We start from the raw sequence: 17,094 nt of genomic DNA, 5'->3' as shown, positions 1-17,094 counted from the left end.
CTTCTTTTCATTATTGCACTTCAATTTGTTGTTTTCTTGGATGGTTCAGAGTAGGATGTTGATAACCAGAAGGAAGGATTTGAAGGCATTAAATGTCATTTCTACCAAACTAGCGAAATGTCATTTAGACATTTTGACAGTAGTAGAAATGTCATTTCTGCTACTAACTTACTGAATGAAGTACAACACTACTTGCAGCTTTCTGCATCAAATCCTGTAGGTACATAGTAAAAGCACTTGAAAGTTTATTTTTCTCACAGTAATTTACTGTTAAACTGGTTCTTATTCTGTGGAAGCTTCTGTGTAGTGATTTTTATATATACATACATATAAACAAGAAGCCACTTTTCTTTCATGTGTCAGTTGTTTTTCATAAGAAACTTTACTTGGAATTTAGCGTATGTTCTTCAGAAGTCTCTTTTAGAGTGCAGTAAAGACAGAAATTCAACATAAGAATGAAAGCTTAAGTTGAGAGTTCTGTATGTTAAAAATGTATGCAGGGATGAGAGAACCCTTTGCATATAGCAGAATGAAGCAGAAGTGTAGCGGGTTTTTCATATGAGGGAGTCAGACTGAGAGCAGGATGTGACATCTCTTAAAATCAGCTTTACTGTGTCAGCATACTCTTGGTAATGCTCTAGTTCCAGGAAAAACTGTGAAGTCTCTTGTAGCTTCAACCAACAGTACAACTTCAGCAGCAAAGTCCTGGCTAACCTGCATCATCTGCTGCCACTTCCCTGAGGCAGAATGCACACTTCTTTTCTTGCCAGAAGCATTTATCTTTTTTTACGTTGTCCTTAGAGCCGTTAGTAGCTCAGTACTCTGTAAGTGCACTGCAGTTGTGATGCAACATCTTCAACAGTCTGTTGTTTTCTTTAGAACCAAGTAAATGTTGTATGTTACAGAAATAATACATTTAATCAAAACCATGAGAAAGGAAACAAGTGAGCTTCCCTTCTAATATTATTTTGTTTCGTTCTCTCCTTAGGTATCCTTACTAGAATACCGTAAGAGACAACGAGAAGCTAGAAAAAGTGGCTCAAAGACAGAGAACTTCCCTCTGGTTACTGTATCTCCTCATGCTGCTGCTGCAGGAAATCTAAGTAGTAACAATGGTGCTAATGATGGGTATAACAACAGTGGTGAAAATGGGGAGCAGACTGATAGTGCTGCAAACCTGCCAGTACCACTGCCAACTACTGCTTCTAACGCAGCTCCAGAAGACACTGGCAACAACAGTACAATTAAGGAATCATCTGCCAGTGAGAAGAATGAACCAGAAGTTCAGTGGTAAGCCACAGCACTATAGCACTGAAGTGCTGAAGAACTGCTTACTTAATTCTAAGTCATTTCTATTTGAAACCTAGTTTTCATTGATACAGGTACAGATAGAGATTACTGTTTGGAAGCCCTTCCACATTAGTAAAGAGGTGTCTTCTCTCTTTATTCTCAGAAATAGAGAAGATATGTCATACTCATTAGAAGATGGGAAACATTGCCCATAACATACTGGTTAACTTACTTCACTTTCATTATGCTTTGCTTTTTTACTTCCTAAGAGTAAAATAGAAATTGGTTTGAGCAAGGCAAGTTGCCTAGTTCTGTAGGGTATAAAATTGCATAGACAAAGTACAGGTGTCAACCTATACTTTGATGGGATGGGTATTTAGGTGTGCTCCCTCCACCATTGCACAGGTTGGGCTGTGTGCTTGCTACAGTGTGTGGAGGAAAGTGTAGCAATAGGATGGGAAGGATGCTGTGCTGCCTGTGAAGAGATTGGAGTTGGATTTTCAGCATGGCCTTGGCTCTGCACATGTTACTGTATCTCCAGTGCTTTTTCTGTGGGCTGAAGAGAAGGTTTTTCATCTGAAATCTCAAAACCTTTCCAGAAGTACTGTAGGGAAGGTGGGTGGAACAGGAGTATAATCTGTATTGATTAGCAAAAGCCTCTGGAAGACTTTAGGAGCCTGTTTTTTGGTGATCTGGTTGGAATGTATTTGTGGTGTTTGCCATTACTTAAGTGCAATGTGTAGGGCTGCATGCAGTCTGCCTAACAGTTCCTTCTGCTCAGGTAAAGAGCGCTGGTGATACTTGCATCGTTGTTTATCATCATTAAATGGTTCCCCTGTGTGCAGACCATATGCTCTGTTGGATGCCATGCCAGATACTCCAGCCACCAAAAATCCTGGGCAGAGATAGTGTGTGAAGGAGGATGAGATGGAATGACTTCAGTCTGTACAAGTGTTGCACAACATTCTCCACTGCGTTTTTGGTAGCCTTAAGGTAGAAGGTCAACTGTGGTGGCGCTGTCTCCAAAATGTTACTAGCACAAAATAAACCCTGCAGATCTTCTTCATGCGGTAGAGAAGCCTGACAGTGTTGGGGTGAACATGGGCTGAGAAGTTGAACGTCCCTCTGCTCAGAGGCTCCAGCTATTCCAGACTAGAAGGATGTTATAGAGCCAATTGAAGGGAGAACGTAAGTGCAGTCTTCAGAGCTTCACTGAAAAGGGACTGTAAGTTCCCCATGCAGAAACTAGGGTACTATATTTTAAGCAAAGAATGTGGAAACAGGCTCAACAAGGAAGAATTTATTAGTAAGTTTTTGCAGTAATCCTACAGACAACAGCACCAGTATTTATTTTAGTACAGCAGCTATTGGAGAGTAATGCTGTATGTTCTTGCCTGAAAGAAAAACTTAGTTTTGTAGAGTGCTGTTGTTCATGTTCTTCTTGATCATGGCATGACTTGTCAGACATAATTGATTATAAGAAAGAAGATGTGACTGTCACTTCATACCCACTGTCTGGCAAGTTAAGTGTAGAAGCTTAAACAGAGAAACATTTGAGGTTGTGCAGTACTTGCAAGGGTGGAACCACTATTAAAGAGGAAATTATTAAAGAAAAATAATAACATTTTCAGTGTAGGAAGAAAAGAGTTTTCTAAAAACTGAGACTACGAAGCAGTATCTGCAACCTTTTATTTTTTGAATTATTATTATTGTAGGTTTTGACTTTTCAGCTGCTTAGAAAAAGATACCCACCACCACCACCCCCAGGTCTACAGCTGCTGTTTCCATATTAAGGGGAATTGTCAGTTCTGGGAAGTGTCAGTTCTTGTAATGTAACGGGGTTGCAGGAAATCAGTTATGTTTGTAGTGGGAGAATACAGTTATGAAATACTTAACAAATCGCATTCCTTATGTACAACCAGTTACTTGGCTCCTAAACACTGTAAATTTCTTCTGGCCCAGTATTTGCATATACACTGTCCTAAATTTGGTCTGTGGGAGCACAGCCTCTTAAATTTAAACTGCTTCTCTCTTCCAGGACTGCATCAACCTCTGTGGAACAAGTGAGAGAACGAAGTTACCAGAGAGCTTTGCTTCTCAGTGACCATAGGAAAGACAAGGACAGTGGTGAGCAGATGAATCATGTTGAAGGCAGATAAATCTAACCAGTTCCCCTCTGGTAGTCCATACTCATTCTAATGTTACGTTTGGGTCTGCTTCATCTGTAGGGGGAGAATCACCTTGTAGCCCATGCTCACCGTCTCATGTTCAGTCTCCACCTTCATCTCATTCAAATCTCATTTCCCAGTTGCAGCGTAAGGTCCCTTTCACTGAATTTATGGAAGGTCAGTAAGCAGATGACCTTGTATGACACTTGCCATATTGAATAGTCTCTTACAACAACTTTAATAGCTCTTTTAAAGTCAGATATAAAGTGCTTAGCGATCTTTGCAAGACAATTGATTTTCCCACATTTACATTTCTTTCTGCTTTATGTCTGTAGAACCCGATCCTGAAAATCCAGAGCCTCCTTCTGAATGTCCGTCCCCAGATACTTCACAGAGGACTTGCAAGAGTCCGTCAAAAGCAAGCAAGGTAATGCACAGGGTGTGAGGTACATGCAGTGTGTAATGTGCAGGTGAAGATGTACATATCTGATTTACCTTAAAAGAAATGTAGTAGTGTTTTACTACTTAGAGAACAAGTACATACGTAACCCTGCTGTGCAGTTTTGGGGGTACATGCTAGCTAGCTGATTTATGTCCTGTTCTTTCAGTAGCTACACTTACATGGATTCTTCATCCTGGAAACACAGCAGAGATAATGTCCATGGATTCAGTGTCCTCACTGAGGAACTGGCAGTCAGTCAGCACTGTTCAACAACACCAAACACCGCTATGTACTTTGTACCTTTACAGGAGCTCGCTCTTGCCATGGCAGTTCAGCACTGAGATGCAGAAGGTGTTGGGTAGCTGCTGTGCTGCCTGTGCAGTATTAACTGAAGTAATTCAGGTTGTCGTGTTTAGTGTCTTTGCTTGCAGCATGCCAATTTTAAGATGTTCTGTCACTCCAGAAGTGGCTTTATTCTTGTAAATGGTCTTACCTGGAATTACTTCTTTCAGACTCAGCAGTCTAAAACTTTAAATAAATAACAGCTTCTTACTTTGCCCAGATGGGCTGAACTTCTGTTCCTGCTTAAAATCCACTTGCTATTCCTTTGACTTGGATGAATGATGCATACTTCCTAAATGTAGTGTCTTGCTAAGTTTAAGGTTTCTGTTGTCACTGTTTTTCTTATACCAAGCATATATCTCTTTTTCACCATCAGGGGGAGAGAACAATATTCTGAGCACAGAGAGCTAAGTATTTTGAATGTTCTGCACTGACTGATGCTCTTTCCCTTCCAGCCCTCATCACCGAGTCCTGTAGTTTCAACACAGTCTCTTGGAAAAACACCCACAAAGCTGGATTCGCACTGGGAACCTGCAGCTAGTGCCCCTGAGGCCGAATGTGCCAATCACCCCAAATCCGAGGGGCAGCAAAAACAGCCGACAAACAACGTCCAGGCACTTTCAAAAACCCATCCATCTCAACCGCATCCACGCAGTTCTGCTGAGCAACTCTCCCATTCACAGAAGTTGCCTTCCGCACCTTTGAAGCTGCACTGCCCGCCTTCGCCCCACGTAGAGAATCCCCCCAAGCCCTCAACCCCGCACGCGCCTGGGCAGCACGGTTACCTGTCACCAAAGCCCCACTCGCAGCAGCTGGGATCTCCATACAGACCTCACCACCCACAGTCACCTCAGGTGGGAACGCCACAGAGGGAAACGCACCGCAACTTCTACCCGGCAGCCCCGACCCTTCAGCCCAGCAGCCAACAGCAGGCAAGCGCCCCTCCCCTCTTCACTCAGACAACTTCAGGACAATCTTCAGCTTCTTACAGCCAGTTCAACCAACAAAGTTTGAACAGCAGTGCTCCCCCTCCACCGCCCCCCCCACCTCCTTCTTCTACTTACTATCAAAGCCAGCAGCCCTCTGGAAACTTTCAGAGCTACAGTCAGCTGAAGGGCAGCCTACCCCAGCAGACTGTCTTCTCATCTGGACCAAACCAAGCACTTCCTGGCGCTGCGGGTCAGCAGACGGTGCCAGGACACCATGTAACTGCAGGGCACTTCCTGCCCTCTCAGAACCCCAGTATTCATCACCAGGCATCGGCGTCTGCTGCTCCACCTCCTCCTCCACCACCCCCTGCTCCAGGACCTCACCTTGTACAGCAGCAAAGTACTCATCAGCAGCACTCTGTAGCACATGTCGTCGGTCCAGTGCACGCCATGGCCGTAGCTCCTGGATCACACATCCATTCTCAGGCTGCTGGTCACCATTTGCCACCGCCGCCTCCGCCCCCAGGTCCTCTCCCCCACCATCAACCTCCCCACCCCCCAGCTGGACACCAAGGTTTGCAAGCACAACACCAGCATGTTGTAAACTCTGCACCACCCCCCCCACCCCCACCCCCCTCCAGCGTTATGGGCTCGGGGCATCACCCACCATCAGCAGCACAAGGGTTACACCACCCGCCCCACCAAGGACCCCCCCATTTCCCTTCCACTGCTCACACAAGTGTGTCCTCCTATTCCTCGCCAGCCCCGCATCACACGACGTTAGGACCTGGACCTCAACATCAGCCTGCTGGAACGGGACCGCACTGCCCGCTCCCTGGGCAGGGTCCCCACATCCAACCTCAAGGACCAAACAGTATTGCCACGGCCACTGCCTCGGGGTTCTGTGCGCACCCCGGGGCCGTGCCGCTCCCCCACGTGCAGGGGCAGCAGCAGGCCTCGCCCCTGCCCGGCCAGCTCCCCATCCACAGAGCACAGGTGCCACCCACCTTCCAGAACAACTACCATGGGTCAGGGTGGCACTGACGAACCAGCTTCCCCAGCCTAAACATTTTTACAATGTTGTGTAAGATAACACTGTGTATATTTCCTCTGTACCTGCCCAAGGTACTTTTTAAAGCTTGTACATGAGACTTTGTATAAACGCGAACACCAGTGCTCCTCCTGCGTTGTATTCTTTCCATTTTTTGCTTTTTACAATTCCGGAAGACGTGCTGTTATAAGCCAGTATTAGGTATTTCTTTTGATTTTGTAAGTGGACATTCCAGCTGTTTTTTCGGGCAGTAGGTTTGATGCTGCATAATCTTTAAAAGTTTTATTGTTGCAGTTAAATTCATTTAGTGAATGTTTTCTATATTACTTTTATACATATGTAATTAAATAAGTACACAGGCTCAGTGATGGCACTAACAACCTTCCCCCCCCCCCCCCCCATTTTCTTCTGTCAGCAGTTCTCTGTGTGCATAGCGCTAGGAAACAAGGCAATACAGATTTTTCTAGTTTTGGTGTGGACATGGCTTTTTGTTTCATCAGTTATTTGCAGAAACTGTAATTTAATGTATAGACTGTTTCTAATGTCCCTGACGAGTGCTGTAAATACTGTATTTCTCCGGCTTGTAAAATGGCTTAAAGCTGCTTTCATTTGATATAGTATTGTATATAATAAGTCTCTTTTTTGCAAAAAAAAAAAAAAAAGTGTGATCTTTGTGGAAGTAGTACAGTATATGATCTTTAATTTTTTTTAATATACTGTCACATTGCAGCACTGGTTGGGCATTTTAATTCATGTTAATAAATCACAGTTATGTCAGTTTTAACTACTTGGCCTGCAAGGGTGCTGTGTCTGCAGGGAAGGGCCACCCCTGCTCCTCAACAGGCTCCTCCCCTGCCCTGGTTCCAGCTGTGGGTTTAACCCTGTGCCAGACAGATGTGGAACCAGCCACAGGACAGGGGTTTCCTGCGCTGAGGAAACATCACTCTAGGCAGGGTCTTGTCCTGGTTACCAACAGGCTTCTCTGGGGGTGGTGGCGTGTCACACAAAGTACTGCTGCACCAGCACCCCTGTGCTGTATACATGATGTGGTGGTACTCTGAGCTTGGCTGCAGGTCCCAGCCCCATCTGCACGCTCTAGCACAGCCCTGGACTCTGCCTGTAGTGGATCCTCAGGCCCTGCTGCATAGCAGCAGCTCAGCTACGGCTGTTGCACTTACTAATGCAGTTACTGGCATTGGGGTGTGACAGTGTCCTTGTGTCTTGGAAGTGGCTGCTGTCAGTCCTGGCTCACCTAACCTGGCCTGCACTGGACGGCTTCACCTCAGAACCAGAGCATGGCAGTGGCGTGCAGGAAAATCTGAAATCGGGCAGGATGCGGCCATGCCTGCTCACCGCAGGGTGGGGACAGACACATCACTTTAACAGCTAGGAAAAATCAGGCTACTTTAAATTCTAACTGGCCTCAACATAGTTCAGTAATTGATTAGTAAGAACAGTACGCAGCAAACACTGCCCTGACCATCTACCAGCCACGCAAACCACCCTGGATGGATAGAGCACACTCGGGTTTGCACTGACATGAAGCAAAGCAAGATTAGGCCAGCAGCAGCAGCGCCCAGCCCACCTGCACCGCTGCTCCAACACCCATGTGACAAAATCTGAGTCACAGCCCAACAGCAAACCCGATTGTCCTGCCCCCCTTCCCTCCCTCCTTGACGCTGGTCAGCACATCATCTCGGAGAGCGCGAGGTACGCACTGTACGTGGGGAAGTCTCAGCGCACCAGGAGGAGCAGATGCACTGGGCACAACAGCACTGGTGCTACCCCAGGCCCCCTGAGCTCTGCTGCCATCACCCTGGCCATGCGATGGGCAGCAGCACGATGTAGTCAGTTACTCACCTCGCTGAGCTTGCACTGGACCTGCTGCACCATTCGAGGTCTACATGTTCAAGAACCAGCTTCTCGTTAGTTGCAGCTACCAGAGGCTGGGCTGGGTGTGGAGCTCAACAGCACTTTCACCTCTAGCTCTGGAGTCCATTGTGGCATCCACCATCCTCACCAGTGTCACTCATCCTTGCAGCTGTTCCTGTGCAGGGTGAACCCCAACTGCAGGCAGGGCCTCAGCACATGGATGGGTTTCTCCTCAACCAGTGCAGCTTCCTTCTGGAGCGGTGGCTGCCCCGGGCTACCAGGCATGGGTGATCCTTCACTTGTTTATCACGGTTAAACACCTTGTACGAAACCCTCTCGGTCTGGTCACGTTTCACCTGGCAACTGCTCAAACAGCCCCCCCGCCCCGTGCTGCATCACCCCTTCGATGCTCTGATGTGCACTAGGTGGCATGGAAGTTACCACAAAAAGCTGCTTTTCACTTTGGCCAGGGTTCCCCAGTCCCTGCCCACCCCCCAGCACGGACCTCGGGCAAAGGCACGGTTGGAGTCATGGCAAAGGGCAAAGAGTCCAATGACCAGCACACGGGCTGAAAAAACAAAACACTTTAATTAGACAACTGCAAGCACCTCAAACAACGGGTTATTGTTACAGCATGGGGCGATCTTCTCACAATCTAGTTATTGCAAAGGCATGTGAATAAGTTTCATATGGACAAAGTCAAGAGAAAAGTGGCACCGTAGTTACATGAAGGTCAGGAGTCACCTTACATTCATCCCACCGACTTCTAGGAAGAGGCCAAACTACACCTCCTCCTCCCTGTACATTCCAAGACCTGTACTGCCTGTGAACTTCAGCCTATGCAGCCTTTTTGTGTCCTAGGAAACACGTAATTGTTGCGTGCAACTTACAACGGGTCCTCATCGTACGTCTGCTCGTGGCAGAGAACAAAGCTAGTGCAATTTGGTTTAGAAACATGTAAAGCTGTGAATGGAATGAGCATGATCTCGCTTCTTGGACTACTTTGCCCACTGCACTGTAAATACTGGCAGCTCTATCCTTCCTCACCTGATACCAAGCACACACTTTTATTATAAAAGATCAGTAATTTTACACAGCGTGGTTCTCATGCTCTACTTTTAATTATTGGATGCTTTTTTTCCCTTAAGGTATAGTACAACTTACAGTGCTTATAAAAAGGCAACACCATATGGTACCATGTCTTCACTATCAATCACATTGGAAGGGAAATCGCTAGTTTCCTTTTCTTAAAAGCACTTAAAATAGGCAAAAGTTCTAAAAGGGAGTGCTAAATGACAATGCATACTGTATTAGAAAGAAGTCCAGCCTTCCTTTAAAGTGCCGTTTGGGGAATGGAATCCTGTAAACCAGAGCCACTTGGTTGGAAATCCAATGAATGGGAACTGCTACAGAATAGAAAGTTTGCACAATTCCTTAAAGCAGTTTGAAGTCCACTACATGCAATTGGTTTGCTAGAAAGCTCTCTAAAACTTAAGTCGCTTTACTCTGAAATTGAGTCCCCGGTCCCATATTTAAATGGAAATAAACATTTACAGGGTGCATTTACATACACTATAATACAAGGATGACATCCCTTTGCCAGCAGATAAAATTGTACAATTCCTCGCCGTAACTCGGTTCCGCCTTGATAAATTTCTTACACTTGTAAATTATATAATATGCATCAGCTAAAATATTTTTTTTCTTTTTTCTTTTTCATAAATAGTTACAAAACTTGCCAAAACACGTGGGGGGGAGTTTCCTTTGTTCCAAAATCTGACATATGAATGCCACACAACACAAGAAACAATGCTTAAAGACACGGTAAGTGTTTTCTGAAGAAAGTGGGTGAGTAAACTACTAGCTGAAGACAGAAAGACCACCCTTCCCCAAGAACACAGTGCACAAAAGCAAAATGTCAAACAGTACCTCAAGCAAAATAAAGGTCTGAGGATTGAAGCCAGCTCACGTGTGATCCTGCTAAAGAACTGGTGACAGTCACCGCTTAGGTCCAATGCATTGGGAAGTGCTTGCTGGCTTTTATTTTACAGCTGGGAGACTCTGCTAAGAATTCAGCCACGGATGCCGAAGGCATTCTCCAGCCGAAGCGCGCTTCTCCGGGACCATTTCTAGCATGGGGATCAGGAAATCTGTAAACTGTGCAGCGTCTTCATGAGGCCAACCGTACTTCTCCACAAGCACATCGAAGAGACTCCAAGGTTTCAGCTTGGTAATGTGTCGGAGCTCTCCTGCAAACAGAAACGTTACTGCGTTAGACAAATGCCCCCTTAGCCCTGTGAGCGACTAATCCCTGTGTCCTCTTTCTCTCGCTCTGCACTCGCAGCGCCTTGGCCAGGCTGAGAGCCGTTTGGGAAAGGTGGTACGCTGCCAGCTTGCTGAGGTCCTCAAAGGAGCAGAGCACATCCAACGCCAAAACCAAGAATCGACCTACAGCGAACGCTGTGACACCCGGTACACATCACTTCTGGGGTTTCGCACTGTCTCTCCCATGCACAAAAACACTCATTCACTCGCTCCTGTGTGCTCGCATCATGGGCGAAGAACACCAAAGGCTTCTCCTTCTTAACCAGCCAACAAACCCCAACGTTACACAAACTGCCCCCATCCCAACAAGGAGGTCTCCGCACCACAGGCTGGATGAGGCACCAGAGCAGCGCTTCACTCCCAGCCAAGCCCAGCCCAGAGTCTGGCACTTGGAGACTGCTCCATGTCCCAGACAAACCCCCAGGAGGCCTGGTCTGAATCCTTCCTAAGCAGGAAGCACCTGCTGCTCCCCACGGCTCCTCCGACCCACAGCCAACAGCAGCTGCAGGATCTGAGCTCCATCAAGGAGGGGGCACTCGGCCAATCTGGCAGCGTGTTGGGGACCAGAACGAGGGAGGCAAGAGCCCTTCTGCCATTCAAACCAGCAGTATTATCCAGGTCTATCCACAGGACATCCGGCACAACAGGGAAGAGAGACCCTTCCGGCTGCTCCCTGCACCTCCACTGCCACCCCCTTTTCCCAGACACACATCTGAGCCAGATGGTCTCCACGTGACGATCCACAGAGACCCCTGCGGTTATTCTGGGATGGCCCCTGAGCTGCAAGGAGGGCGACGCGTTCTCACCCCATGCTGGACGCTGAACGCGACTCTTCCATAGCTTCACAAGCCCACCACACCAGCGGACACGGGGCACACGGGCCATGCTGTTATAAGTGTGGCTTGGTTTGGCAACTTGCTGGTTGTCCCTGGCTCTGATCTACTGCCCATAAAATGCCATCAGACATCAGCTCTCAGGTCTGTTTCTGTACATCCCTGTGGCTACAGAAGTTCAGGGCAGGAGAAAACCGCGTCCTCAGACTGTTCCAAGCAACTGAGCATCTGAATGCAACAGATGGAAACCACTCCAGGTCCAGGAGGACACAATCCTGCTGCCTCCGGCCACAGTAGAAGGTTCTAGGCCAGGTGCCAGAGCAGCTCTCCAGATGCCATCATACAGACCCCAAACCAGCGAGTGTGCAAACACTCCATCACTTGCAGGAGGAAGACAAGAGACCTGCTGGCACCGGAGTCCAGGTGCTGCCCACGGCTGGGCCTGTCCTCCTTCCACTGTGCAGGCAGGAGGGGTGCTGAGACAGGAGCAGTGACAGCAGCAGGGGTATCCTGCCGGGTTATGTCTGTGCCAGCATGTCCCACCAGTACCCACCAGTCAAACCAAACCAGGCTCTGGTTTGGGCCCACAGTCCTACGGTATGAATGAAGGGAAAGGACAGCACATCCTGGAGAAGTGCGATCATTTCCAGGCTCACTTTCAGCCCTCCACAAACCTTTGTGCAGCTCTGAAATCAGCTGCTGAAAACCTGACCCGTTCCAAGGTTTCCAGAGGTGCGCACTGGTGACCACTAACAAGAACAAGCAGAAAACCAGCTCACAAACATGCACAAACTCAGCTATTACAAGAAGTGATAGAAGGGAGTGACTCAGTTGCCAGTGGGGGTTAAACCATGACACTTGTTCTTGACTGCAAGCAAAAAATGGCTAAAAACGAGTAAGTGCAGCTGTGTCCAGAGCTTCCCCAGCTGGCAGCATTCATTGCAAGGGCTGTCATAATCATTTGCCAAACCAGACTGGCTCTGGGAGAGTGTCTGTGTTTCCATGCAGCACTGTCTTCACTTCTGTACTCAAATTACATCGTTTTAGGCACCTTTTCCCTCCTCTCAGGTTGTATAAAGTGAGACTGCAAGAAGAGGCTCCTGGTGTCGCCGTTGAAGCAAGTTCATACTGTCTGAATACTCCTCATTTTGTGCATGCTGAAGTACTCAAACTAAACCCAAGCTAATACCAGCGCATCCTGGGCAGTACGATGTTCTGTTGTGGTTTTCTGCTGAGGAACAAACCATTTTAGCGCTATGGGCTGGAATTTTCCTCAAGAAATTCCGTAAGGATTGCAGAAGATAAGATGCAGTAAAAATTATCTTTGTGGGGGACAAGAACTAAACTAGTGCTTCAGCTTTCAATAGGTATCATGATGATGACCATGGAATCAAAGCAGGGTGAGTAAAAGGCAATTTATACAACTGAGGTGGATGAGAAACTCAGCTTGTTTTAACGTGGTGGGTTCATCTCATTTCCACCCTGAGGCGCTGGAGAGCAGCACAGGAAATGGAGGTGTCTGACAACACAAGTTCTCATTTGGTTCATGAGGTTTCACAGAACCACAGAATGGTTTGGGTTGGAAGGGACCTTCAGATCACCCAGTTCCAACTCCTCCTGCCATGGGCAGGGACCCCTCCAGGTTGCTCAAAGCCCTGAGGACAGCAAGGCAGTTCTGATATTTAAGAGAGGAATGGGAAGCACAATCCCATCGGTCTGCCACCATCAGCAATCAGGGCATCAGTGTGAATTGTCAAAGAAATGCTAGAACTGTAACAGCAAGGGAGGACTTCCCAACAAAAGCTCTCCCTTTACTTTTGATACTGAAGCACACAGGAAATATCCAGAGAGGACAATGGAGCTCTCAGAACTGTAAAACCCCTGTGGCCAGAGTGGAGGCAGCAAAGGACCTCCTGGAAAACGGAATGCTGTCAGAAGGAAATTGCCGAGGAAGTTTCGGAGGGACCTGTGAGGGTGAAGGCGCTATTTAAAGCTCTCTGCGCTGACCAGAATACAAAACACAGAGCTCGTCTATGAAATCTGTCAAAGACAAATTTAATATGTGTCACCAGGGAAGAGAAGGATGGGTTATTAACAGTGAGAAAAGGATGACTCAAAGGATTGGGAAACAGCAGTGGGAGATAATCTGCTACTATGTACTTTGAGGACATGCTCCCGAGAACTAACGCAAGAACTGCTGCTGAGGCCCCATGGTACAATGGATGGAAGCAAGGGAGGTGGGGCAGAGCCCTCCCCTTCCCCTCCAGCAGCACTTTTCCTTGTCGCAACTTCCAACAGGCAAAGCCAGTGCCCGGCCAGCATCTCACGCAGGTCAGGGAGCAGGGCTGGCAAATATCATAAGAGATGAGACCACAGTCGAGAAAAACCAAACCTGCACTTACAGTTTGTGTGGTGGGTGAACCAGGCTTTTTGAAGAGCTTACATCCCACCCCAGGCCACAGCAGATGGTGCCTCTGAGGAATGTCACTATGGATCAGGGCCCAGAGGACAACAGGGACACTCTGCAGTGGACAATGTTCATGGAAGCACATGAAACTCCCCATTACAAACTTCCCTTTTCTGTGTGCCACAAACACTGTGGTTCTTGTGTAACTGCTGGGTCATTTTAAAGTTCTGCGGCACCATTAGAAAATGCCATCTGGCAGGAAGTGAAAATGAGGAACACAAGATGTGTATGCTTTTAGAGGGGTCAGGCTGGGGGGTCTCTCTGATTCAGTACCTGCCTCTGACAGTGGCACAGGAAGGGCAGGGAGGATGGGCACCCAGGAGGGGCACCCAGGAGCAAACCAGGAGCGTTTACCAGGCCCTGACAGGGTGCTGGAGGGTTCCTCCTGCCCAGCCTTTCTACTGCTTTATACCCTTACAGACCTTTCAGCCCTGGTTGTTCATGTCATGGAATCCCAGAGTGGTTTGGGTGGGAAGGGACCTTAAAGCTCATTGGGTTCCAACCGCCTGCCACAGGCAGGGGCACCTTCCACTAGAGCAGGTTGCTCCAAGCCCCGTCCAGCCTGGCCTTGAACACTGCCAGGGATGGGGCAGCCACAGCTTCTCCAGGTAATCTGTGCCAGGGCCTCACCACCCTCACAGGGAAGAAAATCCCAGTTAACGCGGGACTGGTTTGAGCCTGCTGATCCAGCCTCTCTCTACAACCCCCAGGCTCCGACTGCCTGCTGTGCAGGTAAGTGCCTGTTTTAAGTTCGAGTTCCACTGGGTGTCCCCCAGCTCTCACATGGTGGGTGCTAGCAAACAGCAGCTCTGTTTTCAGCTTATCCACTGACTTGTAAATCTTTATTATCCCTCCAGCAACCTTCTCCCCTCCACACTAAAGAGCCTCAGGCATTTCAGACTCCCCCAGATGGCAGTTGCTCTATCTCCTTGATCATCAGTTCTGCCCTTCTTCACACTCCACTTAACACCATGACATCCTCCTTAAGGCAATGCAGGCATGTGGATGTCCCTGCTTTGCCAGAAATACCCACACAGAACATGTGGCTCCATGCAAGGGGGGATGAAGCACTGGCTGTCTCCTGCCTCCTGACCCCAACCTCTTACAGCTCAGCCCCCCACATGCCTGATGGAGCTGGTCAGCACTGGCCCTACCAACAAACTGTGTGCTCAGCTACATGGAGTCACAGGAGAGAGGGAAGCCCCAGCACTGCTCAGCAGGAAAGCACCCTCACCATCGACCCCAGATGTTCCACATCACATGATGGGACGCTCCTGACATCCCTGTCTGTCCTTACAACACAGTGCTGCCTCATACACTGAGGGGACAAAAGACACTTGAAGCACCCCCACACTGCCTCACGTGTCAAAAACCTGCCTTTAGGAGCAGCCCGCGCAAAGATGAAGTACAAAGAGACAAAAGGACGGTCAGGCCCAGTGTGTTTGCTCAGATCAGTCACTCCCTTGTAGCAATTCAAGGGGGTTAATTTTAGAAGGGCTGCACTTGCATACGACACCAAACACAGCCAAGTGCTTGCCTATGGCTGTGGCACGCGGGCATTACAGTAATTCAGTGTCTGGAGTGAGACAGCACTGTGCATACTGAGCAGCTTTCTCCATCACGCACAGCCATCTCCTCTGTATGCTCTCTATTCAGGGAGGTTATGAGAGTGCAAGGACTGACTGCATGCAGCTGTGTCTATTGCCCAGGTATTCCGTTCCCACCTTGATGTTTCTTATCAGTAGCATCTGCTGGGCCATGACGTATGATCAAAACTAGCAGACAGACCATTTTCCATCACATTACAAGCTACGCATCACTTGATTCCTTACACTTACATGAATACTGGACAACAGATTCACACAGACATGTGTTAACAGCCACACTTTGAGTACATCCCAAACGGATTTTAAATGAAATATTGAAATGAATACTGCAAATCGTGGGTTTTTTTCAGAAAGCCAAGTTTACAGCAAAATTCTTCTGTAGTAAGAGCTCTCCATTTAAACGGATATATTTCTTCAGTACCCATAAATGAACACAGTCTCCTTTTGGATAGTTTTATGCTTTAAATTAGTGGTGCATAAATACCGTTACCTTTTTTGGTGAAAAACTCCTTGGAATATTTCCCCAACATAGCGTATTTTCGAGGGATTTTTCCCAGCAGTTCAATGATCAATGCTATGTGGTCTGCATTGGAGAACATTGCCAGCAAAACAGAAACATACAACAGTTTAATCAGTACATTGCATGCACACACTAACACTGGCCCGGCACAGACAGAAATAGATTGATCGTGGTAAAAAAAGACACGTGCAGACTGCTCAGGGGCTAATTTGGAAAGATGCTTTCAGCAAAACTTCCTTCTCAAAGCAACATCTGAGGATCAGCTGCTTCAGCCAAGTTTTGCTGCGCGATTTCAAATGGAGCAATGGTCTTTTTCAGTGTTTAGCTAAAAAAGAAACAGTAATTTTGTCAGATTCCTTCATATTTTGTTTTCCAAAAGCAGTTTTTCTTGTGTGATTTCAGGAAATGCTCCTCACTGGGCACGATACAACCAGCAACAGCAATTCCACTTCTGTCTGCATCACGGCACCTTTCAAAAAGAAGAGGTACTACCTCTGCGATTGAAGAATTCCCGAGAATATTTTCCAGATAGAGCAAAGTGCCTTGGGATATTGCCTAGCAGCTCTATGATGTGTGCTATGTGGTCTATGAGGGAGAGAAAAAAAGGATACGGGAGTGGAAGGGGCAGGGAAAGGACGGGATAAAAAAGAAGAGGAAAGAAACTGGAATTAGTAAAAAACCAGAAATAGTTTCAAATCAACAATGTTTGCAGCAAATCCATGCAGAGGTTTCCAGGATCAGCAGAGCTCTGGCATCATTAGTAGCATTTAGGAACAATGAATGATGCCCACATTACCACTGCAAAGAGCATTACAAGCAAACAAGCATGGAAATGGACAGGTATACAAATGGAAGCAGGAGTTAATTCTGATTTAAAATAAAAAATTAGTAATTGCCTAATTCAAATAAAAATACACAATGTAAACATTATTCCAGTGTCACTCTTACAAAGAGAAGATACTATAAGGTTCAGATTTGTTGTCTCTTTTCTAAACTAAGATGTTGTTATTCTCAACCAGGTTTCCACACATATGCAGTCTTACAAGAAGGGCAGTTTAATTCCTTCAGGCAGTTGTTAAGTGGATGAATATCTGCAGAAGGGAGTTTTTGCCCACCCATTGCTAGTGATGGAACTTAAAACTAAAAAGAAAAAGATCATATTTATATTTATTTATATTCTGAAAGCAATGCGTATGAACAGTTCACTCAAATCACAGAATCACAGAATGGTTTGGGTTGGAAAGGACC

The 17,094-nt window shown here is 47.1% G+C and overlaps 2 protein-coding genes across 13 annotated transcripts in view; one reads left to right on the top strand and one right to left on the bottom strand.

Moving 5' to 3' along the window:
• KMT2E (lysine methyltransferase 2E (inactive)) overlaps positions 1-7,006 on the top strand; it is a 59,155-nt gene extending 52,149 nt beyond the window's left edge. For 4 of the 6 annotated variants that reach the window (XM_065666315.1, XM_065666294.1, XM_065666310.1 and 1 more), the window contains 5 exons: positions 989-1,290; positions 3,329-3,417; positions 3,519-3,635; positions 3,794-3,885; positions 4,698-7,006. In XM_065666315.1, the coding sequence (XP_065522387.1) occupies positions 989-1,290; positions 3,329-3,417; positions 3,519-3,635; positions 3,794-3,885; positions 4,698-6,215 (2,118 nt within the window). In that variant the 3' untranslated portion in view covers positions 6,216-7,006. Of the gene's footprint in view, positions 1-988; positions 1,291-2,071; positions 2,479-3,328; positions 3,418-3,518; positions 3,636-3,793; positions 3,886-4,697 lie in introns of those variants that run through there. The other 2 variants (XM_065666325.1, XR_010609898.1) reach the window with 2 other exon arrangements.
• A 1,657-nt stretch (positions 7,007-8,663) lies between these two features.
• The window catches only part of SRPK2 (SRSF protein kinase 2), a 150,989-nt gene continuing 142,558 nt past the window's right edge, over positions 8,664-17,094 (bottom strand). For 4 of the 7 annotated variants that reach the window (XM_065666340.1, XM_065666349.1, XM_065666359.1 and 1 more), the window contains 3 exons: positions 16,339-16,431; positions 15,817-15,909; positions 8,664-10,343 (listed from right to left, as the gene is read on the bottom strand). In XM_065666340.1, coding sequence (XP_065522412.1) covers positions 10,159-10,343; positions 15,817-15,909; positions 16,339-16,431 — 371 coding nt within the window. In that variant the 3' untranslated portion in view covers positions 8,664-10,158. Of the gene's footprint in view, positions 10,344-15,816; positions 15,910-15,937; positions 16,172-16,338; positions 16,432-17,094 lie in introns of those variants that run through there. The other 3 variants (XM_065666372.1, XM_065666366.1, XM_065666381.1) reach the window with 3 other exon arrangements.

This window comes from Lathamus discolor, chromosome 1, assembly GCF_037157495.1.
Source record: "Lathamus discolor isolate bLatDis1 chromosome 1, bLatDis1.hap1, whole genome shotgun sequence".
Lineage (NCBI taxonomy): Eukaryota > Metazoa > Chordata > Aves > Psittaciformes > Psittacidae > Lathamus > Lathamus discolor.
The sequence above is the reverse complement of the archived record's forward strand: the minus strand, read 5'-3'. Positions and strand labels throughout refer to the sequence as shown.